General features: G+C 29.1%; 1 protein-coding gene across 1 annotated transcript; it reads left to right on the forward strand.

Moving 5' to 3' along the window:
• Positions 1 to 12,437: 12,437 nt before the first annotated feature.
• Positions 12,438 to 23,234, forward strand: LOC100213335 (peptidyl-prolyl cis-trans isomerase FKBP14). The gene is made up of 2 exons (XM_065795993.1): positions 12,438 to 13,364; positions 22,842 to 23,234. Exons 1-2 carry the CDS (start codon positions 12,863 to 12,865, stop codon positions 23,144 to 23,146), a joined length of 807 nt encoding a protein of 268 aa, XP_065652065.1. The 5' UTR covers positions 12,438 to 12,862; the 3' UTR covers positions 23,147 to 23,234.
• Positions 23,235 to 24,110: the final 876 nt, after the last annotated feature.

Here is a 24,110-nt window from a genome sequence, read left to right on the forward strand (position 1 = left end):
GGCAATCCATCTACATTGATTTGAATAGATATAGTTTGATCTACTAATTGCTTAATGTGTCCACCTGACAATATTCCATTTTTTATTCCTATGTAGCAGTATGAATTATCAATGACCAAATGTGGAAACTTTGATGTCTGAAGGACTGTTTTAGCACATTTTGGTAGATCAGAAAAAGTTTTTTGTAAAAGATTTAGCAACTCATCTAACGCTGATTGTGTAATGTTATGTTTAGTAGACCAACAAGCAAAATCAGATATCAACTCTTCAGTTTCTTTGCTAATTTTACATTTGTTATTATAAAAGATTCATCTGAATTTCTATTTTCAAATTTATCTTCACTTGTATCAGAATTACAATCTTCAAAACTCTCATCAACTATCGGATCCAGTATCAAGTCATATGCGGTATCTGTACTTAATTATAACTGATCTGGTTGAAATAAAAAGCTGAGTCAGAAATACTATTAACTGTTTCCACATCCTCACATAGTTTATGTATATTTTTTTTACTAAAACACTCGTCAGTAATGACTGCAACCTCTGCACGGATCCTTCTCCATCTGCTCCAGTAGCTTGACATACTTAACCTAGGAGTAATCATTAATAAAATACATTGTTTAACTAATATAAATATATATTATTGTGTTTTATAATATAAATATAAATAAATAAATATATATATATATATATATATATATATATATATATACATGTATATATATCCATTATTAGATAAATAAACTTTTATATTACTAATATAACAATTGAATATGCTTAAACTGTGTTCATTGTCAACATGCTAATTATCAGCATGTTGACAATGAACACAATTTAAGCATATTCATAATATTTATTTTACTGTGCTTCATTAGGAAAGGAATTGATGCTTTTAAAAACGCTGTTTAAACTTGTTAACTTTTCGCGGTCCTTCGCTGGTTCTCTATGTGTGGTTCGCTAATCATTCGCTGAAGGTTAGATGTAGGCACGCCTACTTCGGCTTGGCAGCTCAAAGCCGAATTTTGGTATGCCGACGTTGGAGCGCAATGTCAGGCCTGCTTTTGGCCCATCGATATTTAGCCAGCATCGGCGCGCCTCTAACGGACCTTTGTTACCATTCTCACAGGGTTGTCTAAAATGCTTTAAAATGCGAACAAATTCTAAATTAATTTTTAAAACATACTTAACATACTTGGTATTTTAACATTTTTTAACTCCAAGAAAGTATGCATTTTTTACTCAAAGCCTCTGGATTAAAACAATTCGTCGTTTTAAAGTAAAGCTGGGAATTAAGTACAAGCTGAGTAGAGACTTATACTTGAAGTATACTTGAAAAGTATACTTCAAGTATAAGTCTTTTTTTTTAAAATAAATATTTTTGACTTTTTAAAACATAATTACTTAACAATGATTCCATTTAAAAACCTAGGAAATAGTCGATAACTTTGAGGATAATTAGTTGCAAGATTCATCATTCAAGAATTCATGTGAAGAAAAATGAAATTTAAAGTATGCAAAAGTAATAAATACCAAATTGGTTTCCAAAGTCTCCAAATCTTCAAAATTAAGTTTAGAAAACTTAGTCTTTTTGCCATCTGTCTAGTTCAATATGAGGAGCCCATCTGCAAAACGCACTATATCACAAAAATAAAAAAGTTGAGTTAATTACATTTCTACATACTAGATACTGAAATCTATAATTTATTTAAATATTAGATCTAATAAAAGACTCACAACATTTTCAAAACACGCCAAGTCAAACAGGGTTACAGCTTCAAAACGTACTTAGCCCGCAGCGAATCAAATGACGTTATGATTTTTTAGCAACCAATAAAAGGAGTGTTTATATTAAAACTAGCGCACTTTTTGTTGGCGCTTCAAGTTTTATTAAATATTCACATAGAAAAAAATGACTGAAATTACACAAGGTTTTATAGATGTTGCAGAAAAAGCAAGCCGCCGTCTTATTAAGGGTAACGCAAGTAAAAGAAAAGTTGAATGGCAAGTAGTGTATTTTTATATTATGAATATTAAAAGTTTTATACAAACAGAATCAGCAAGCTTATTACAGTAGACAACTATACATATACAACTTTTGTGTTGTAGAAAACAAAAATAACGGATCATTAAATCAAGATAATGTCACTATCTATACTTGGAATGAGAATGATTTCAAAAAGAATAGTTCTTCCTATTCCCGTGCAGTATTTAACAAGCTCAAATACAAGCAGATGGCATAGACACTGTTCGTTTAGTTTCTGATGCATGTGGTGGTCAAAATAAAAATATTGCTTTAATTTATATGGCAGGCTTCTGGCTGTTAAGACATGCACCGATATTAGTAAAAACAATTGAACTTTTGTTCAATTCCAGGACATACATTTTTGCCTTGTTATCGTGTATTTGGAAATTTAGAAAAAAAGCTTAAAAAGATTGAACGAATATATTCCCTAGAAGAGTACTATAATGTTTACAGTGCACAGGGAAAAGTGAAAATTGCAGAAAAAGACTGGAGTGTGTTAGATTTTAAATCAGTATCTCTAAGAGTTTTTAAAAAGCTTTTTTACCACAAGAGGATCACTTAAAAATATTAGGGCCCAAAGAGAACCAAATTTTAAATTTTTTTAAACAGTCCTCAGAGTATAACAAGGAGAGGGCGTGACTGTTTTTCTCGTCCATCTCAGATTCAGAAAGGAGTCCCAGTTGCAGATGCTAAAAAGAAAGATATCAAAAGTTTAATCCTTGTGCATGCAGGAGTGAACTGGGAGCAGGATAATCGTTTTAATTTTGTTAAAAAGTATTGCTATTGATTCTTTAATAGAAGAATCAATAACAATACTTTTCCGTTACCTTATTTATTGTTTAATAATAAAAAACCTATAATTCGCGCAAGTTAAATAATTCAAAAATATTTCAATGCTTTTTAATAAACTAACAAGTCATGTGAATTTAACCAAACATTTTCAAAAAAATCTAAATCCAACTGACATTATCAAAATAAGTCCATATTTTAAAAAGGTTTATTTCGAGAACCTGTAGAGTTGCATTTTTTTTTATGCACGTGATTTTATAGTGTTTATTTAATGATACAAAATTACCTAACACAATTTTTTTTGGAGCGCTAATCAGGTGGGGCTAGTTTTCCTTCGATTTCTCAAAATCAATTTACTCGGACTTAGAGCGTTTTGCTGATGGGCTCCTCATATAAAATCTTACATATTAGTTTGGAGTCAGTTAACATTTTTGCATTTAATCTTTAACTTCCTACTTAACCCTTTTGACGTTAAATTGATTTGATCCTTGACGCTGGCTATTCTCAAATGCGTGTTCGAATTTCCAGCAAGCATCATTGACTTACAATGAAAATTCGTATAAATATCAACCATACCATGTGATGATACTAATCCTGATTAATTTTTAGGACCATTGAAATTATTTTTAATTCTTGGTTAAAAAGAATTAAAAACTTTCGTGACAGGAAAAGATTTTTTTGTAATTCATTATCTTTCAAAAATCATCTTGTAAATATGTTTTATTTTTATTTCGAAAATGTTATTTTCACATTTAAAAACCAAATAAAACATTTTTTAATATAAAATATTTCTTTACATAAAAAGTTTTTTTTGTTTTGTAAATTATAGCTGTTAGAGAAGAAAACGTAGTTTTTACTATTTTTTTATTAAGGTGGTTAACCCGTATTCAAAAAGTTTTTTTTCAAGATTTTCTTTTATTTTAATCATTATTAGTTTTTTTTTCTTTTATAAAAGTGATTTTCTTTTATTTCAATCATTGTAGAATAAAATTAGAGAACTTGCATTTGTCATATTTGCGCATAAATGGGTCTAATTCATCTTAGAAACGATTTGGGTAGATTTTGTTTACCTAACAACGCCCATAGCAACCACTTTTTAAAGATAGTTAAATAACACCTCAAGAATAAAATTACGTTAATTTGTTATTTCAAGCATTTCTGACCACTGTGCGTTATAGCAAGGGGAAATAAATCTATTATCAGTGGTATAATAAAGAAATGAAACTTTTTACAAATCAAAATCAAACTATTTAATTCAAAGTGGTGGACTAAACTTGTGACAGTTGAATTGAATTTAATTGAAAATTCTAATCCCAAATCTACGTATGACCATTAATTAAGTCCAAAAGAAGTACTAGTATTAATTCCCCACAAATTTAACGCTTTGCGACGAAAGTTTTAGGCTAGAATTATTCAAAGAATTTGTATATTAAGATCACTCAACCGTGGCATAACGTTGAAGGGGTAAGCAATTTTGTTATAAGGCGTTTTTGGAGGAGGTGATGCTTTTACGTAAAGCTATTGTTTATTTATTTATTTTTTAATAAGAATAAGTACATTTTGATAAAAATTTACAGCAAACCTACTTAGCAAACATTCTGTAGCGGAATTTTAGTAGACATGTATAGGCATTTTAAGTGACCACTGTAGTTTTGCTCATCGGTTACTTAGTGGACCATTAGTGGCAGCCACCAAAAGGATAAAAAAAAGGGAGGATAGGGGTCTTAATAAACTTAAGAATGAGCGAAAAGAAAAAAGATTTAAAAAGCTAAAAATAATTTTTTGTTAAAATTTTATAAAAAGTTGCTCAATATTTCGCTAGTCTTGAACGATCAACAACAAAATAAAAATCTGCTTTGCTTACCTCTAGAGAATATTAGGAACATTTCCTAATAGTTTCGTGTAAATCGATAAATTTTTGGTTGAGTTATAATGTTTGAAGTAAAGAAAAAAGAAGGAAAATTCAAAGCGTCATAAAAACCATTTAAGAAATAATTAATCGTTATTAAGATATATCCTAGAATGCAGTTTAAAATTAGTTGTATATTACATGACAGACTGTATATCTCAGTTGTGTTTCACATAACAATTAGTTGTATTTCACATAGTAAAATGAATAAAGTTGAGAAATCTTCCGTAAAAAAAGCTTGCTTTATAAGCAAAAGATACAGGATTCGATACAAGCTCTGGGCATATTTTATCTGACGTCCTTGAGACGTCTATACGACGTCTTGTGGGGCATCACATATCCGTAGGACGTCCTTAAGACTTCCAGCGAACGTTCTGTGCCCACTGGGTAGGTTCATACCATTTTCAAAACAATAACTAACAGAATTGCAAAGGATTCCTTTTTTTTGTACATAGCTAAAAGGTTATTTTGCACAAATTTATAAGACCTAAGATATAACCTTTTTCAAATAAACTAAAATATAATGAAATTTTCCATCTTTTTTCAAATTTTTATTTAATTTACAATTAATAAAACTATTTTCATGAGAAAGTGCTTTATTTATCATAAATTAAATAGTAGCATGTTAAATTGTATTAAGTGATGGAACAAGTTTGAACAAAATTAGAACAAAGTAGTACAGCGAGACGATTCTTAAACACCGAGACAGACAATGCAGAAACCACATTCTCCGATAAACTATTTCATACAATAACAATTCGATTAGAAAAGAAACACTTGGCGCTGTTTAAATTACAATGTAGTTTGTACAGTTTAGAGTTACGACCACGGTTACCAAGTAAGAATTGATAATAAAAATATTTGATAGGTCAGTTTCCAGTTTACCATTAAGAATTTTGTAGCATAAAGCTAAATCCTTAAACATTCGACAATATTCTAAGGTATTAAGCTTTAGTATGGCTAGATGCTTATCATAGAAAATTGACCACAGACCAACAATTCTTTAAAAAAAAAAACGGTGCTCTTTCTTAACTTTATTAATTAGGCATATAGTGTAAGGTGACCTTACTGAAAAGCAATATTCAAGCAAAGTCGTACATAAGTACAGTAGGCTTTAACCATCAGCAATCTCGTGAATAAAAAGTTTTTAGAATAAGGTAGGTTCTTGACATAGCTTTATGTACAATAAGATTGATATGCTGATTTAATTTAAGGTTCCTAATAATGGTATCTTTAAGATCTCTTATACAGTTAACATGAGTAAGTTCATGGTTATTCATAGTATAAACACGATTGATTATATTTTGACTTTTGATTAACAGCTGTGAGAAGATCTGACTGAGTGCTACGTACATCATAGACTGAATATGATTTAATATTATTAGAAAAAAGTTAAAGTTTGACATCAAGCTCTTTATTAATGTGGCTCACATCATTGATAAACAATAAGAATAGAGTACAGTCACAATCAAAAGTTTGGAACATTTTATAAAAAACCACAATTTTTATTAAATTATTAATTTATTTTATCAAAATATATTATTAACCATTGCAATTGACAAAAATAATATCTTTGATACATTAGTAAATGCTTGTAAATTGAATACTTAAAGTTAATACTTACTATGATGTCCTTTAGCATTTAAACAATTAGCTAAGCGAGTAGGCATAGAGTGAATGAACTTTCTCAAATATCTAAGAGTCATAAGTTGATTCCGTACCTGCCCAATTTTTTTTTGTAAATTATCAGAAAATGAGGGTCTTAGTTTCTAAACTACATTTTTAAGATGATTTCAGCATTTTCGAATAAGATTGAGGTTGGGTGAATTACCAGGCCGGGGGCCAATGATCTCAACCCCATTCTCACGTAAACAACTACATAGAAGCTTGGCCCTATCAAAGGGTGCTCCATCATGCTGAAAATTGTGGGTATTTGTGATATTCATGAAAATTTTAAGTTTTTTTTTAAGTATTTGAAGATAAATATGGCTGTTAATTGTAGTGTTAAAAGGCATAAACTATAAACCACCACTTTGATTTGCTGTAATGGCACCCCATATTATGATTTTAGGGAAATGTTTTACAGTAGAAAGCAAATACTGCTTGTAGAATGACCACCAAATTGTTTAATAAGTTATTTATTGCTAAATATTACATCCCTCCAATCTTCCGCTGACCAGTTCTTGTACGTTTGACAGAAGGCAATACGATCTCTAATATTTTTTTGAGAAAGGCAAGGTTTTTTTTGTCGAAACATTTAAGTTAAAGTGATTGCACAAATGTCTTCTAATTTTCACAACACTTGGTGCAACACCATTTGGGAATATCTAAGATGAAATTACAGAAGCACTGAATGCAGTTATCTGCCCTTTGAGTAGTCACCTTTGGTCATCCATTTCTAGCTTTGCTTATAAAATTACCAGTTTCTTGATATTGGTGGGAAGTAACATTGTTTAAATTTACCACCTGTAATTTCATGTGTAGAAAATTTGTTAGCCAGTTCAGAAGATTGCCAGCTATTCCGTTAGCAGGTTATTTCATTAATAACTTGGGATGTGAAACTGAATCGAAAGCTTTCTTCAAATCAAAATAAATAATATCTGTAGGAATGCGGCGCTAAAGATTTAAAGTCAAATCATGAAGACTTTCTATAATATTAGTACAGGTACTACGTTTACGAATAAAACCATGCTCCTCTTTTGTCATTAGGTTGTTGAGTTAGAGATAATTTATTAGTTTGTTATTAATGATTCTCTCCATTACACGACAACAAGTAGATGTCAAGGAGATGGGTCTATAATTACTTCGGTGGACTGTTGGTCCCTTTTTGTGAATTGGAATAAAAAATACATATAGTTAAAATATACATGTATATATAAATTATAGATAAATACATAGATATAAATGTATAGCGATTTGAGTATTCATGTATATTTTAACTCAACGTATATATACGGCCTTTAATAGTTAGCCATAAAAAAATATTTTGTCCAGTAATCTTTTATTCCAGTAATCATTTTCAATCAATCGTTTTTTCCAGTAAAAATTGGCCTCTTAATTTCCCCCTCAAAAATGTAAGATATATATCTTACATTTTTTATATATAACTTACATTTTTGAGGGGGAAATATATCTTAATTTCCCCCTCAAATATGAAAGATATATATCTAACGTTGTTGAGGGGGAAATTAAGAGGCCGATCAATGTCTCCAGCTTTCAAGCATGCTTTGCAGTTTTCGCATTTAGACCATTTTGACACTTTTTTTGGAACGTAGCCGACTATAATTATTTTTGTAACTATAGTCGGCTGTGTTAAGGGAAATTTCCATAATTTTTTCACTTCAATTTTCAAACAGTTCATCAAGTATTATCAAGGAAGGATGAATATCTGGTAATAGATTTTCTTCCCGGAAGTTTATATTCTCCTTAATTAAAAAACAACAAAATTATTTCTGAATTTAAAACTTTTCTTAAACTTACAAGAAAGTTTCCCCCACTCATTTGCCTGTATTGTGAAAAACATTTCTCAATTTTATCATTTTTGTTAATGAGATGTCATCACATAATCATATCCAACATTCAGGAGCTCCTCAAAAAGCAGTGCTTGAGCACGTTAGGTGTTTACAAATGCTAATGCAGTTTGTGTTGTGAGGGTTGAATGCAGGTGAATGAGACCACTGATTGATCCAATCAGCCAGAGCTTGGTAAAATATCATTTTCTTGTCTTCTAATACAACCGCATCAATATTATTAGATAATATTATCATATTATTTAATAATATTAGATAAAAAACCTTTGTTTAGAATTAGCAATTGTCCACCAAGTGTTAAAAATGGCTAAAAAATTTGAAACATCTTTTCGATTTGGATAATAACTTTTTGAAGCTGCAATTGTAGTATCATGTATAATTGCTAATGCAAGTGCACAATTTGTTTTTATTTTTGGGATGCAATACCTCATATGTAAGCTTTGAAGCTTTTCTAATTTACCTTTCAGTCCGTTATCATTATGGTAAATCTTGAATATATTAATACATTTTGATGGTCAAACAGTACTGATATTTCCATTATGAAGCAACCGGGATTAAAATTAGACCGGGGCCGGGTTTGATAAAATACAGCCAGGGCCGGGGCCACGTTTTTACTGAGTCTGTATAAACATTTATACATCCTAAAGTATATTTTTTTTATTCAAAATTCATGTTATATTTTGTATATATATGTAAATATAAACACCATTATAATCAACATGATCCTCATAATCATTATTGCCATCATCATCACCATCATCAGGCTCTAGCCTTCTTTATTTATACTGTTACTCTTATATAAACAATCTAGAGCATTCTCTTTTTAACTAAAGCTCATTCATACAAAATGTAAGGCACTCTCTTCTGGTTTTCTTACTTTTACTTTACCATTAAATCTTGAACGTGCTACCTCTCTATATACTGATACCTAAAGCACAACTCGATACAACGTTTTTTTATAATCTGTTCTTATAACTCTTACCCATCTTATGTTTTCCTTTTATATACAACCTACAACTTTTTAAGTCTTTAGTTAACCATTTCCTAGCTTTTTAACTTTATCCTCTATTATAAAGTAACTCCCAATTTAATAGTGATTACTTGCAACCTTATTAGAAGTAAATAAGAGATTAAAAATATATAAACATATACTAGTATTTTATAAATAGTAAATGTAAGTATAAAATTATAATAGAAATAGTATTATAAATTTTTTTCTAGCCCCGGCCATCAATCCCTACTAAATCTTATAATTGTGCCGGGGCCGGGTTTGCAAAAAGTCTCATTTTTGGTCTGGGTCCGGGACCCCGGTCACTTCCTATACCACACAGAGTAAACCCAGTACCCTACTAAGTTTTTAAGGTTGTCAGCTATTTTTTGTGATTTGCCATTTTCCAGAGAATGTGACTTCTGGAATTGCTTGAACAATAAAAGGAATATATTCTTTCAGTCTTATTATCATGAATGCGACTATTCCTTTGTACAAGTTACCTTCTTTATCAGCACCAACATACTCTCCTACTTGATATTGTGCAGCTTTTTGCAAGTACATTTTATCTATCATCGTAATACAACCAGGAGAAATTTTCCTTTTTCACGTGGAAGCCTTTATAGAATTGATACCTCCTTGTTGAATTTTAATAAAGATATTGATAGTAAGGGGAACTTTTTAAGTAGTAGTTTGCATGCCTGCAAAGATGTATATCGTAGAAGTAATACATATCGAATCATCTCTTCAGAATATGCCTGCTTTATGGCTGATAAAGCTCTCTTTATTTATCTTAATCTTTAATTTTATCTAAAATAGTGTCGTGCTTTTCTAACATGTAGTTTCTCATTTAAGAAAAATTTTCTAACATACTAATTTTATCAAGTTTTGCATTATGTCCTTTAAAAAACTAACTTAGTAATGGAAGTGGCGTTCCTTTGTACTGCAAACGTACATTTAGGTCTACATCAACTGTTATTGATTCTAATATAATTGGAAAAAATGTCTGTTTATAAAATACTATGTTATAAAATACAACACCTTTTTCAAACCGCTTAAATTGAAACCCTGGTAGTGCTACTGCTTCATTAAAATTATGTCCATTTGTAATTGTATCATTGTTCTTAAATATTTCTAACTGATCTTTTTAGAATATTCTCTGTTTAGAAGGACTTCGAGAAGTTTTTAAAACTGGTAAAGATAATTTGTTTTTGCAAAAGTTCACCAGAATATTTAAAAGGAACAGGTTTAAAAGCCGATTCCGGTTGCATGGATCACCTCTAATTATATATTTATCTTCAAAATGAAGATAAAATAAAACAAAATGTTTTGTCGGAGTCCAATCTGAACGATTAACAAATTTTATCCTAAGTTGATTTAAGTTTTGGTCTGTTGGAAAATGAAAGATGCAATTTGTTTGTGCTTGTTACTTAAAATCTGTATGTACATTTTGGTGAAGCACATTTTAATATAAATTCATTAAAAGTTAGTAAATTCAGAAAGAAAAATAGTTTTAAAAATAATATTTTAGCGTATTTTATGTATAAAACTTTCAGTACCAGCCTCTTAAATTCTCCCTCGAAAATGTAAGATATACGTAAAAAAAAATAATCTGATGCATTATCATAAATTTTTCATGAAATTAGTTTTTGGTGTATGCAGAAAGTCAATTCATCTGGTTTTACTTAAGGTTATTCAATCAAAAAAACCCTGACTGACTAACCCTGTCCTAATGCGTTATTTTAAGAATGTTTCTCTTAGCTGCTACTACAGATTATAGCGGTGAAAGGTCCTTTTCAACTTTGAAAAAGGTGAAGAATTACAACAAATCTAATCGTGGCCCTGAAACATCATGGCTGATCTTATTATAATCATATATCACATTTTACTTTTTGGTCTGTAAGTTTTTGGTCTAGTGGAGTATTGTTTCCTACATTATTATAATTAAGTAAGCCTTACCTAAAAATCCTGCTAAAGTACAATTTTTTTTTGAGGGACCACAACCATTATTTCGCTTTCTACAAGTATTTAAATTAGTAAATATTTTTTCTTACGCCTCCAGTGACTTCCGCTTTTCTGTTGGAGGCCGCAGCCAGAGTTCTTTTTTGGAGGCAAAATGATTTGGAGTGAATAATTTCGCGTTTGTTTTTAAGTTAACGAGCTAAACAAAATATTAATTAGGAACGAGCTGTGGCCCACACCTCCAAATTTGTGTAGAGGTGTAGGGCCTACAGAATTTAGGGGGCCCATTTGCAAATTTAAGGAGCCTTTTTTAAGTAATATCTATTGGAAAATTTTTTAAAAATTTATTGCCCTAATGACATGGGTTTTTTTTCTTTGGTGAAGGAGGAGGGGGGGAGGGGTTTCTGATCCATTTTTTTTAACAATTGAATAAATTAGTGGTTTAATATTCAAAACAAAAGTTAAAAATTGGAAATTTTACTTTCATGATATTAATGAAAAAACATTTTGACAAAAAAGTTTATATGAAATTAAATTGTCCAAGTTTTTTTTTAAAAAGAATATTGTTTGGTTCGGTTTAATAATATTATTTGTCGGAAAAAAATTATTTGGCTCGACTAAAGTGCGTTTTTCATTTTCAATTAAATTATTGATTTATTTTTTAAAAACAAGTTTAATTTTCATAAAAAATTTGAATATTGGAAAAATCGAATTCAAGCCGACAAAATTAATTAAATTTATTAATTCTTAATAAAAATTAAAGAATGTTGTTTTCAATTATTTTTACAATATCTAATGATTAAAGCTACGAATTTAATGTAATGGTTGTAAAATGAAAGTTTTAGTCTGGATGAATTTATTAGATGAATGGGCGACAAAATATCAAACTTTGGTCTTAATCTGACAAGTTTGTTTTTTTATTAAAGTTTTTTTTTTCAAAATAATTTTTTCGCTAAAGGCATTGAAATGATTTTTCCAATTTTTAACATTCGTTTTAAGTATGAAACTAATTTATTCAAAAAAATTTTCAATTTTATTTGATTTTATTCGCATTTTTTCGATAAACAACCGCTTCAACAAAATTGTTAATTTAATTAAATGGTCAAAACTTTTTCAATAAATCATATAAAACAAAACTTTGACGTCAAATTAAATAAGGAACAAATGTTAAAACATTTGTTCCTTAATTAATATTTAAATTGCTCGTTGACTTAAAATAAACGTGAAATTATTTTTCATTATATCCGCCGGCGGAACGCAAACGCCTTTAATTTTTCATCTTTGGAAACCTTGTGGTTACTATGTTGTAACGTAGTAACTGCAGTTTGCAGAGATGTAAAATAAAGAATAATACAGTGGAATCATTGTATCTGTAAAGTATAGGTAATCATTGATTAATGGCAAGACTTATGAAGTAATGAGGCGTTAAGATATAAAATTGTGTTATAACATTATAACATAAATATTTAACAAAAATAACAAAATCTTAACTTAATGATTTTTTTTGCGCGCCCTTACTTGACGCAGCAAATTTTAAAACCTTCGGTTTACTATTTTGAGAATGTTTTTTTGAGCAAGTTTAAGGTCAACAGATTATCACCACGTTTACTATGAAAAGTGCGCTTGTTAAATTTATATAAGTTTATATAATCTTCAGTAGAAATGGATACTTTTCATTGTATATTGCATTTTATATTGTTGTTTTCTTTTGTATTATGCGACACTGAAGAATCTCCTGTTGAACAAGACGATGAAGGCGACAGTGTAGAACAAGCAGGAGTTCTTGATCCAGAAGTTAGAGAAAGTTTAAGATACTCTAAGCACGAAGACCAATTTGATACTGCACACATTAAAACTGGAAAAGATGAAATTCTTCCTTTTATAGAATACTTGTATGTACCAAAAAACTGTAAACGAAAGTCTGCTAATAATGATTTAATGGTTGTTCATTACACCGGTTGGTTGGCTAAAAGTGGACGCAAATTTGACTCCACGATTGATGTTCGAAGACGATATGTACCGTTTGAGTTTGTTATTGGAACTGGTTATGTTATTCGAGGTTGGGAAAAAGGTTTATTAGAAATGTGCCCAGGTGAAAAACGAAGAATAACTGTTCCACCGGAAATTGGGTATGGAAGCAAAGGTTTAAGAGGAATGATCCCACGTAAGTTAACATTGCTACTTTTACACGTAAGTTAACATTGCTACTTCTGAAAAACTTTTACACGCAAGTTAACATTGCTACTTTTACACGTAAGTTAACATTGCTACTTCTGAAAAACTTTTACACGTAAGTTAACATTGCTACTTCTGAAAAACTTTTACACGTAAGTTAACATTGCTACTTTTAAAAGTTATTATTATTTAGTAAACTGAATTTTCTTATCGGTAAGATTATTAATAAACATTGGTATATGTAATATACAGTATAACTAACCATGTTAAATTATTATTAGTAGAGGCGGTTCTACAAACAAAACGAGGGGGAGGGGGTGGGTAGGAGTGATTGCTTAAAAAGCACCGACTGCTTCCTAAAAATTATACTAATACAAATGCTAATAATAATACTAATAAAAACCCTAAAATTAAAATTCACGCGACTAAAATGTGTCAAATACCCGATTCAAAAGATGTTCAGAACTCTTATGAATGTTCATAAGTCGTCTTTTTAGGACCAAATGCCAGTTGAGCAGCCGTCTATATTCTTTAAAAAACCAACTATAACTTTGAAATCACCTTTTTTGGTGGGTGTCACATACCCCAAACCCCTTCCCCTTTCCCCTGTAAATTTACCTCTGATTAGTAGGTATCTAGTATAACTAATAAATATTATTTATTAGTAAGCATAACGGTTTACCTATAATAATGTCTATAATGATTTGTTCAAAAAAAAACGTTATTTAAATACTATTTGGAAATTAAAACTGGAAGAAAGTGTTTCAACTCAAATAAAAATAATAATGACAGTAATTTAAAGTAATGTAAATACATGCATATAATTTAGGGTGTTTCTACTAACAAAGTTTTTTCTTAAATTGTTACTTTCAATCTCTGATTGTTTCTAGATAATAAAATAACTCTGGACTTTTAAAATTTAGCCTTCTTATGTTTAGTGGTAACTAAACTCTAATACAATCAAAAAATATAAGTTTATTACAGGTAATATTATAAACTTATTGCATAAAATCTAAAATAATAATTAATTTATATATATATATATATATATATATATATATATATATATATATATATATATATATATATATATATATTAAAAGCGAGAATTTAACAAATAAAGTTAAAACAATTAAAGATGTTTTTTACAAGTCCAGGAAAAAAAAAATTCATGTGGCATGTAGTAGGCATAGGCGATTTTGCCATAAGGCAAACCTAAGCAACTGCCTAGGGGCGCCATTCAAAAAAGGGCGCTTAATTTTTTTCCTTTCTGTGAAAAACTATGACAGAAATATTTTTTTTAATCACATAATCAGAATTAATTTTGAATTTATTAGAATTTTTCAAAACTATTCCTATGATTACTTTAAACTAAAAAAACTTGTTGTTTTTGTTGCTTAAAACGTTTTTTGTTTATAGTAATAAAAACAATAAAGGTTTTAAGCAACAAAAGGCATGAGTGTCTTTAAGCAAAAAACTTTAGCGCGAAAATTCACGTTAAATAACTTAATTATAGTTATGTTGCGTAATAGACAGTACTTGTTTTTATTACTACTTTTACAGAGCAGTAACCACCGGGAGCCAGGGGGCCATGGCCCCCTTTCAAAAAAAATTTTCAAATTATAGAGTAAACTGGGGTAAGAGTAAACTGTTTAGCTTCAGATTCAAATATTTTTTCAAAGAAAACTTATTTATTATCAAATTGTTATTAAAGAAAGTTATTTGATGTTTATTTTTGTTTTTGTTTTAAAGAAAGTTTTTTACTTATATAAATATATAAAAATTAAGAAAAAATATTTTGAAAAACTTTAAAAAAATTGATTTTTATGAAGAAAAAAAATGTTTTCTTTTCCCCTTATAATTGGGGAAAAGTAAACTAGTTAATTTTTAATAACAATTTTAAAGATATTAAGAAAATTAAAACTAAATAAGGATGTTAGTAAAATCAAGCAAAGTTGATTAAAAATAAAATGAAAACTAATCTTATAAAAAGTTAAATTTATAAAAAACTATTTTAATCAAATATACGAAAAAAAACTATTTACTAATTAAAAAAATTAATTAGTAAATAGTTTTTTTTAACTATTTACTAATTAAAAAAAGTTATTTCATCGGCAGAAGCAGGTTCGCGGCATTTTTTCATGCAAAAAAACTCCACCAATTTTGTATTTTTTGGGTGAATATGATCGAAAACCCAAGACTTGCAACTAAAAGCTGCACATTTTGTTTTGAGTTGGCAATGCTTCTTCCTAAACTCTGCGACACTTTTTGAAGCTTCACTGAAGTGAGTTTTGCATTTCTTTAATTGCTTTAACTTTTTCGCCTCATCATCTTGCTTTAGTTTCTCGAACACCTTTGTTGTATTAGATACTGGCCTTTAACTCTCGGAATGCTGACTCTTTTGAATTTTTTTGCGCGCCAATATGGTGGCGCTGTGAAACATTTTTCAAATTGCCTTCAAGTCTTTCTGTTGTTGCAACTTTGATACGTTTAAACAGGAGTCACTGGTGTTGTTGTTAAATTTTGAAGTTAGCGAATTGTTGGGGTTTGATGTTGACTGATGTGAGATGATGATATAGGCTGGGATGAGGATGATGAAGCAGGCTCGGTTGAGGATGATGAAACAGACTTGCATGAAGATAATGAAACAGGCTCGGATGAAGATAATGAAGCACCATGTGATTGGACTTTGTTATGCACACGCTTGAGAAGATTTGCCTTTGGTATATCGTATGCCTCTGAAGCTTTACTGAGTGATATTTCGCCTTTTTTGATTTGTTCTAGTGCAAGTTGCAATTGCTCTTCATTGTAAGTTGTTTGCGTCTTACGAATGTAAGTACGTGTCATTTTGTTATAATATTTTTTAGATAAATAGCAAAGGCTGCCATATTTATTGACATTTTAAATAATTAATAACTGTTAATTAGTTTAACCGCGCTCATCTTAATGCATAAGTGTGAGCAATTAGCATGTTTACCCTTCCCCCGAAAAACATTTATATTGGCTTTTTGCTCATAATTTTTTTCCGAAACTAACAAATTCAATTTTGAAAAGAGAATCTTGATTGTCATAAAATTTTCTACAAAACAGCCTCCGAGTGCCTGATTATTTCTTTAAGTACTTGAAAATTTCAAAAACGCTAAAATATTTTTAATAAATAAGAAGGTAAAATATTCATTAAATTTTTTTTATGAAAAATTTATTAATACAACCTAACACCCTAGCTAAGACCATGAAATTATAAAAGAGAAGTTTAACTGCTTCAATGCGGTTTCATGGGAATGCCTTTGTAGCATGGCTTACTATATAACAGGCCTTGCCAACGCGCGGCTTGCGTAAAAAACTGGAGGCAAGATAGTTTTATATTTGAAAAACTAACAAGCAATTTTACAAAATAAATACGGGGGTGGTTTTTTTTTGTAACAATAATAATTATAAAACAATAATAAATAATTATTATAAAATTAACAAATTAAATTTTTATTTAAAATTTTTTTAAATAAAATTAATTTAAGTTGAATATATATATATATATATATATATATATATATATATATATATATATATATATATATATATATATATATATATATATATATATATATATATATACATAAGGTAATATTTGCATAAAATTTACAATAACCAAACACCCGTAATTATTTTAAGTAACTTCTAAATTTAAAAAAAAAAGTTAGTTGAGAGGTGAAGGATTAAGCAAAGGATTTAATTTAGTATTTAAAAAATGGTTCGTCGATGTTGTGTAACAAATTGCAATGGCAATTATAATCCTCAGAATAGAGTTAAAACATTTAGACTTCCAAGAAACATTGAAGAACGAAAACGTTGGATTGTTATAATACCAAGAGATAATGTTCCTGATACTAATAACACCGTAGTATGTGAAAGACATTGGCCCAAAAATTATACAACTGTTACTGATTATGGAAAGCTGAGACCTCGTGATGCTCCGTCAGTATTTGATTGTATAAAGCCAAGCTTATTTCCTACTGTAGCCATGCCACTTAGAAAAACATCAAAAAGTCTTAATAGTGTTCGCTGGCAAGAAATGGACGAGTTAGCAATATTTAATTCACAAGAAAAAATAGAAAGTATTAATGTTTTATATGAAAAGTAAAAAACTTATGAATTTAATTTTGCTATTATTAAATATTTATGCAATGATATATTATATATTCAGTCTTCAGACTTTTTAAAGGAAAGTTCTATTGCTAGATTTCTACTCTGCATATATAAAGATCTCACTTTTGAAGCATTTCATTGTGGAGTTAAAATTAGTGTTATGACTTTATCATCTAACCGAGTTAATATTGTGAACAAATTTTCTCATATTCAAGAAGCATTAAGATTTTTAAATTGTTGTGAAATAACACCCAAAAAAGAAGCTGTATATCAACAAATTTTGTCAATGAATAAAACATGTATTAGGGAAAAAAAGTATCTAATTGAAACAATTGTGCGAGCATTTGAGTATATCTCTTTCACAATCAGCCTACAATCGCATCAGAGAAGATTTTGAACTTCCGAGTTTACGTACTTTAGGAAGAATTACATCTAAATGTAAATCTTTAGAGGATACCACTTATATCAGACATATTTTCTCTAATCTTAGAGATGATAGACAAAAAACGTGCATTTTACTTCTTGATGAGGTTTATGTTAAACCAATGTTGCCGTATCATGGTGGCATAGTATTTGGTAAATCAGTTAACAAACCTCATCTGTTAGCAAACACAGTACTGAGCTTTTTGGTTGCAACATTGTTTAATGGACCAAAATTTCTTTACAAAATGTTACCAGTCAGAGAACTTGATGCTGAGTTTCTTTTTGAACAGACAACACTGATTCTTGATGCAATTAAAAATAATGGGGGCAATGTTGTTGCTATTGTCTGTGATAGTAACAGAGTCAATCAGAAGTTTTATAACTTTTTTGAAAAAAAAGAAGCATGGTGTACTAAAGACAATATTTTTCTTTTATTTGATTATGTTCATTTATTAAAAAGTATAGGTAATAACTGGATCACAGAAAAAACTCAAGAACTTGAATTTTATATTGAAGGAGAAAAAAAAATAGCATGGTGGGTTGATATTATTAATTTGTACAAGCTTGAAATGAAAAACATTGTTAAAATGTCTAAATTAACAGAAGTTTCTGTTTATCCAAAGCCAATTGAAAGACAAAAAGTTATCACTTGTCTGCAAGTGTTTTGCGATGAAACATTGTCAGCATTAAAAAGTCATCCAGATCTGCATGAAAATGAAGGGGCAATAATTTTCATTACTAAAGTAGTTGAATTTTGGAAAATTTGTAATGTTCACAGTCCTTATGCAGACATTTGTTTGAAAGATTCTAATCGAGCTGCTATTGCTTCTGCTAATGATGACAATTTAAGCAAACTTTCTGCAATGGGTGATTTTGCAATACAAATGAAAAAAATGGAAAAAGGAAAAAGAGTCAAATTACTAACAAGACACACTGCTAATTGTTTAGCTCAGACCTGTTATGGTTTGGTTCAGTTGTCAAAATATCTTTTAGATACAACTCATCAGTATGTATTATTAGGCAACTTTACTACAGATCCATTAGAAAAGCTCTTTGGAAAATTAAGACAAGGCTCAGGAGGAAGTTATTTTATTTCCGTTCAACAAGTTCTTGAAAAAGTAACTATATACCGTACAAAGTTTCTATTAAAGTTTGAGAAAAGTTCAGATGTGTTAGCCAATCTAGGTTCAGATCACTCTTGTCCAAAATGTAAATTTTTACCAAGCGAGGGTATTTGCAACGTTATTGACAATTTACCTGCTCTGTGTGATTCATTGACTGTTGATATTAAAATGTCATTAGTTTATATTGCTGGGTACATTATTCGTGAAGATGAAAATCCAGATGACACCTTTTATTTCTATGAAGCGTATGGAAATTTTGTAAAGGACATAAATCGAGGAGGTTTAACAATTCCTGGTGACAAAGTTTGTCAATGGGCAACTTACTGTTACATTCTTTTTTATGAAGTATATAATGACACTTGTCGGTCATCACTGTGTAATCTCCTTTTGATGCTATCAGAATATTATTCATTAGGTATGCAAAGACATCATGGATTAACAATGACAAATATTTTATTTAATAATTATTGTCGATTCTATTCACCTCGTTCCCACAAGGAGCCAAAGCAGAAGTTGATAAAACTCAGCGCAAAGTAAAATTTTTGAAATGTTTTTAAGAAAAACTGTAAAATAGTATTTAGTAAAATATCTAAAAAGCTTGTATTTACTTTTTATTCTCTAAGGATTTTATCTCTTTTTTCTCAAAAATTTATTTTTAATACTTAAAAAACCCATTAATAAATTTTGTGGTAAATGCTAGTATTAAATTATAGCAAAATATAAATCTATATATACTAAATTGTTTAAACATAATTAGTTTTAGATATATTTAAGTTAATTTAAAATTTTTATAAATGTTATTCGTTAGTTATATTACAATGTTAGTTATAAACAAAATTAAAAAAAAAAAAAGAATAATAAATTTCATTTTTTATAAGTTACTTTTAGTAGATATATCATACAAATATTATATTCATGCGAAAATCACCTAACTGAAAATGTAAACTACTGCATAGTAATATTTTTAATCTTGCCTCCAGTTTTTTACGCAAGCCGCGCGTTGGCAAGGCCTGTTATATAGTAAGCCATGCTTTGTAGCCTTTTTTTTAAAAAAAAACTTTTTTCAAAGTTGTATTTTTACTCACTTCTATTCGTGACGCAACTTATAATTTATTATGTTGGTACGGGAGTATTTTATGGTAACAGGATTGTATTATATTTATACAAGTACTAAAACTAAACTGATTTCCCCCGCAGAGTCTTAAGTTAAACTAAAAATAGAATAGTGCAAAAAGATTTGAGAAAATCATCAAGCAAACAAGCAAAATGACTACTTATATTTTTAAATAACTTTAGCGTTGTGTAATATATGGACGACTAGATTTGGCTCAAGATAAAAAAGTTGCAAATTACATGGATCAAGAAAACACAACGAGGATAGAATTTCAAAGCGCTGATATGCACTGAAAAAAATATTTAATAAATATTTATCGAGCATGTAATGCTTGCAAAGAAAAACGATTGCTTTTTAGAGCCATTTTATAATGGAAGAAAATAGGTATGAAAATATTTTAATAGAGCAACTTTAGCAGATACTCTCGTATGTAATGGTATGTAATAAGTGTACTATGGAATTGACATATTCTTACGAGAAATAAATAATAAAAGATTATCTGAAAAGATGTAAAAAAGTGAAATAGCGATATAATTGCATTGCAAGGAAATAGTTTTATGACAAGATTGGCTGTGGTTTGCCAAACGATGGTGAAGATCACGAGTGTAGATAAAACAAAATTTGGGACTCTTGTTGTTACTGGTAACATGGGTGTTTCAAAGTTAGTCAGTTCAACTTAAATTTCAAACAAGTTTCAACATATTGGTCTGGTAAGTGATAAGCTCAATAAACGTTTCAAAAAAATCGTAAACAAAATTTTACAAATGTGAAAAATTGAAGTGGATAATTAATGTCACAATCAATGCGACCTAAACTTTAATTTTTATCGTGGACGTTTAATTTTAAACTTGAAACTCAAATTTTAAATGTGGTACACAAGATGTGCAATACAAACCCCAATCACATGTCAATCAATTTAAATACCTAAAGTTTTTAATTGTAAAGTTTTAAGCCTTTAATAAAACATTAAAATCAAAATTAAAATTAAAGCTAGCTTTATTACTTTTAAAGTTAAAATGTGTTTTACATAAGTTTAAAGTTTTCTTTTTGTAAAAAATTTTAAAAAGTTTAGGATTAATATATTAAGATCTAAATGATCTTAATGTATAAATTTAATTTTTACATCTCAATGATATAAAAAGTATTTTTATACATGTTATATATGTTAAAATATTAGGCCACTTTGCTCTAGCCCCTAAGAAAAAAATTCACTTTAAAAGTTAAATTTTTACTCAAACCCCAAATTCTCGCTAAGTAATTGTTTTCTAAAAGCTTATATACGCTTACACGGTTTGTAGATTTGGGGTCCTAATATCAATGAAATACCCTATGAATATCCTTTTAAGGGGTGATAGTGCATGCCTATGGGAGCCCAAAATAAAGGGTTTTAAAATCCCTCATTAACATCATTAAATCTGCATCTGTTGAGTTCGGATCTATACCAAGTCTATCAGGTTTCATGAATCGCTCCATCTTTCTTTTATTTCATAATAATATTAGCTCTTTTGATTGTAAAGAATAACCGAATTAATTATTTTGGCTCAAAAGAGCTATAATAATACTAGCCCATAAAAAAATAACAATTACATAAAGTATATATATAGTGTAATACAAAACATATATGTATACATAAATTGCATTAACACAACACTTCGTGCTTTGGAAAAAGCCTCGACCCTGACTATGAATCCAAGATTGAACACTTCAAACTTAGCTACACCAACCTTCCTATTTCTGTGACTCCCAAAGTGCATGCAATGTTTTACCACGTGCCACAGTTCATCAAGATGAAACAAATTGGACTCGGCCTCTTTAGTGAGCAGGCAACAGAAGCTCTACATTCCAACTTCAAATCTCACTGGAGGAGATTTAAGAGAGATCCATTGCACCCAGATTATGCCAGTCACCTTTTAAAATGTGTCATTGACTACAACAGCAAGAGAATTTAATTTTTTTTAGAAAAGAAAATTTTCTTCAGAACATGCCTTTTCTCTGTAATCCATTAATGTAAATCCAAGATTGTAACAGTACTTGAAAATAAACTCACTTAAAAAATAAATTAATTAATAAATATTGGTTTAAATTTTACAGGCTAATATGTTGTGTTTTGTAAAAAAAAATGCAAAAAAAATTTTTTTTCAACAAACTTTTTGGGCTACTCATAGCCTAAATGTATGGGTATTTCGTAGTAAAACATTCAAAGCTAAATAAGTCTGTTGGATTTTAATCCAGGATTTTCAAATCACTCATTTTGTGTTCCATATGACATGCACTATCACCCTTTAAAGGGGTTTCCATAGGGTATTTCATTGATATTAGGACCCCAAATCTACAAACCGTGCTTAATATACGTTTAATATGGAAATATACGTTAATAGACGATTAATATGGAAAATTAAGGCTCAAAAAAGTTTTATTATAAAAGTAAGTTGATCTCAAGTTGGTCTCAAGTTGGTCTCAGGTTGGTCTAAAAGTGTTTATAGAATTATGATAGTTACTTTACAAAATATTGTTTTTAATTACATTTATAATTTTTTTATTTTATTTATTCATTTATTAATTATTTGTTTAATGTATAATCCATGAAATGGTATTAATTCTTTAGTTGGCATATTAAATTTAATTTTTGATTATTGATTTTTTATTTCAAATTTTTTTTTAGCAAACTCCACCCTCGTGTTTGTGGTTGACTTACTGGATTTAAGACGCGCTGCTCCTAACTATGCACCTATGGATTTGTTTACATCTCTTGATCGCAATAACGATAAGGTTTTATCAAGAGATGAAATAGCTCATTATGTTCGTTACCAAGCTAAAACCTATAGAAATAAGAATGCTCCTCCACCATCAGAAGAAGAGCACGAAAAAATTGTAGACGACATAATGTCTAAAGAAGATTTAAACGGCGACGGACACATTCAACATTCTGAATTCAGTGGCTCAAAGTTGCACCATAATGAACTATAAAGTTAAATGTTTTTAGGTTGAATTTTTATAATTTATATTACGAAAAAAAAAAACAGCTTAGTTAAAAATATATATATTTTTAAACTTTTGAATGAATGCTTTGATCCGCTGTTCAGGATTTAGTGACGCTTATATGGGCAATTCCACGCTCAAGTGAGTTATTTCAATACAATGAATAAATAAATTCAAACAAAAACCAAATAATCGTTGGGTTGCCATATGTTTAAAAATTTTAAATTTTGAATAATAATGTTGTTTGTGTTACTTTTTTGTTTTAAATTTCAATTTAAAGTAATGCGTCATACTTTCTATATAAATGGTAGCGAAACTACATTTTGATAAAAGCGTAGAATTGTCCCCGCAAGTAAATAAATAACTAAAAAACAAGTAAATGAAACAATCTTTTGAATAATTTTACGCAGAATAGTAACTACTTAATTTAATTCAAGAAGCCCGTTTATGTAGGTTAACCATTAGGCTTGAAATATTCAACTGAAAGTAACAGGTTTCTTAATCAACTATAAATCCTAAACTTAAAATAATTGAACGAAATTTGAATATACAGGAAAACAAGTTAAATGGTTTTGGGATGATTCATAAATATATAAACATCTAATCTGTTAAAATAAAATATATATATCTAAAAATGTGACATTACAAAAATCAAAATGTCTCGTAAGCATATTTTGAAACCCTATTCAGGCTCAGATCAGGCAAAGATATGCGCAATCTGATTTGCTGATTTTGAAAGAGAGGCTTTTGCGCGTATGCTTAAATCAAAATAAATGTCAAAAAACGTATCGAATAATAAAAGTGAAATTGAGTAATTGCATAAAAACCAAATAATAATGAAAAAAAGAAAAGTATGATTTTTCTATCCAATTTTGTACAATATAGTACTAATATTTTTACAAAACTTTGCAACTTAAAAAATCCGTGATTTTCATAATATTTTTTAAAAATA

This window comes from Hydra vulgaris, chromosome 04, assembly GCF_038396675.1.
Source record: "Hydra vulgaris chromosome 04, alternate assembly HydraT2T_AEP".
NCBI classification, from domain to species: domain Eukaryota; kingdom Metazoa; phylum Cnidaria; class Hydrozoa; order Anthoathecata; family Hydridae; genus Hydra; species Hydra vulgaris.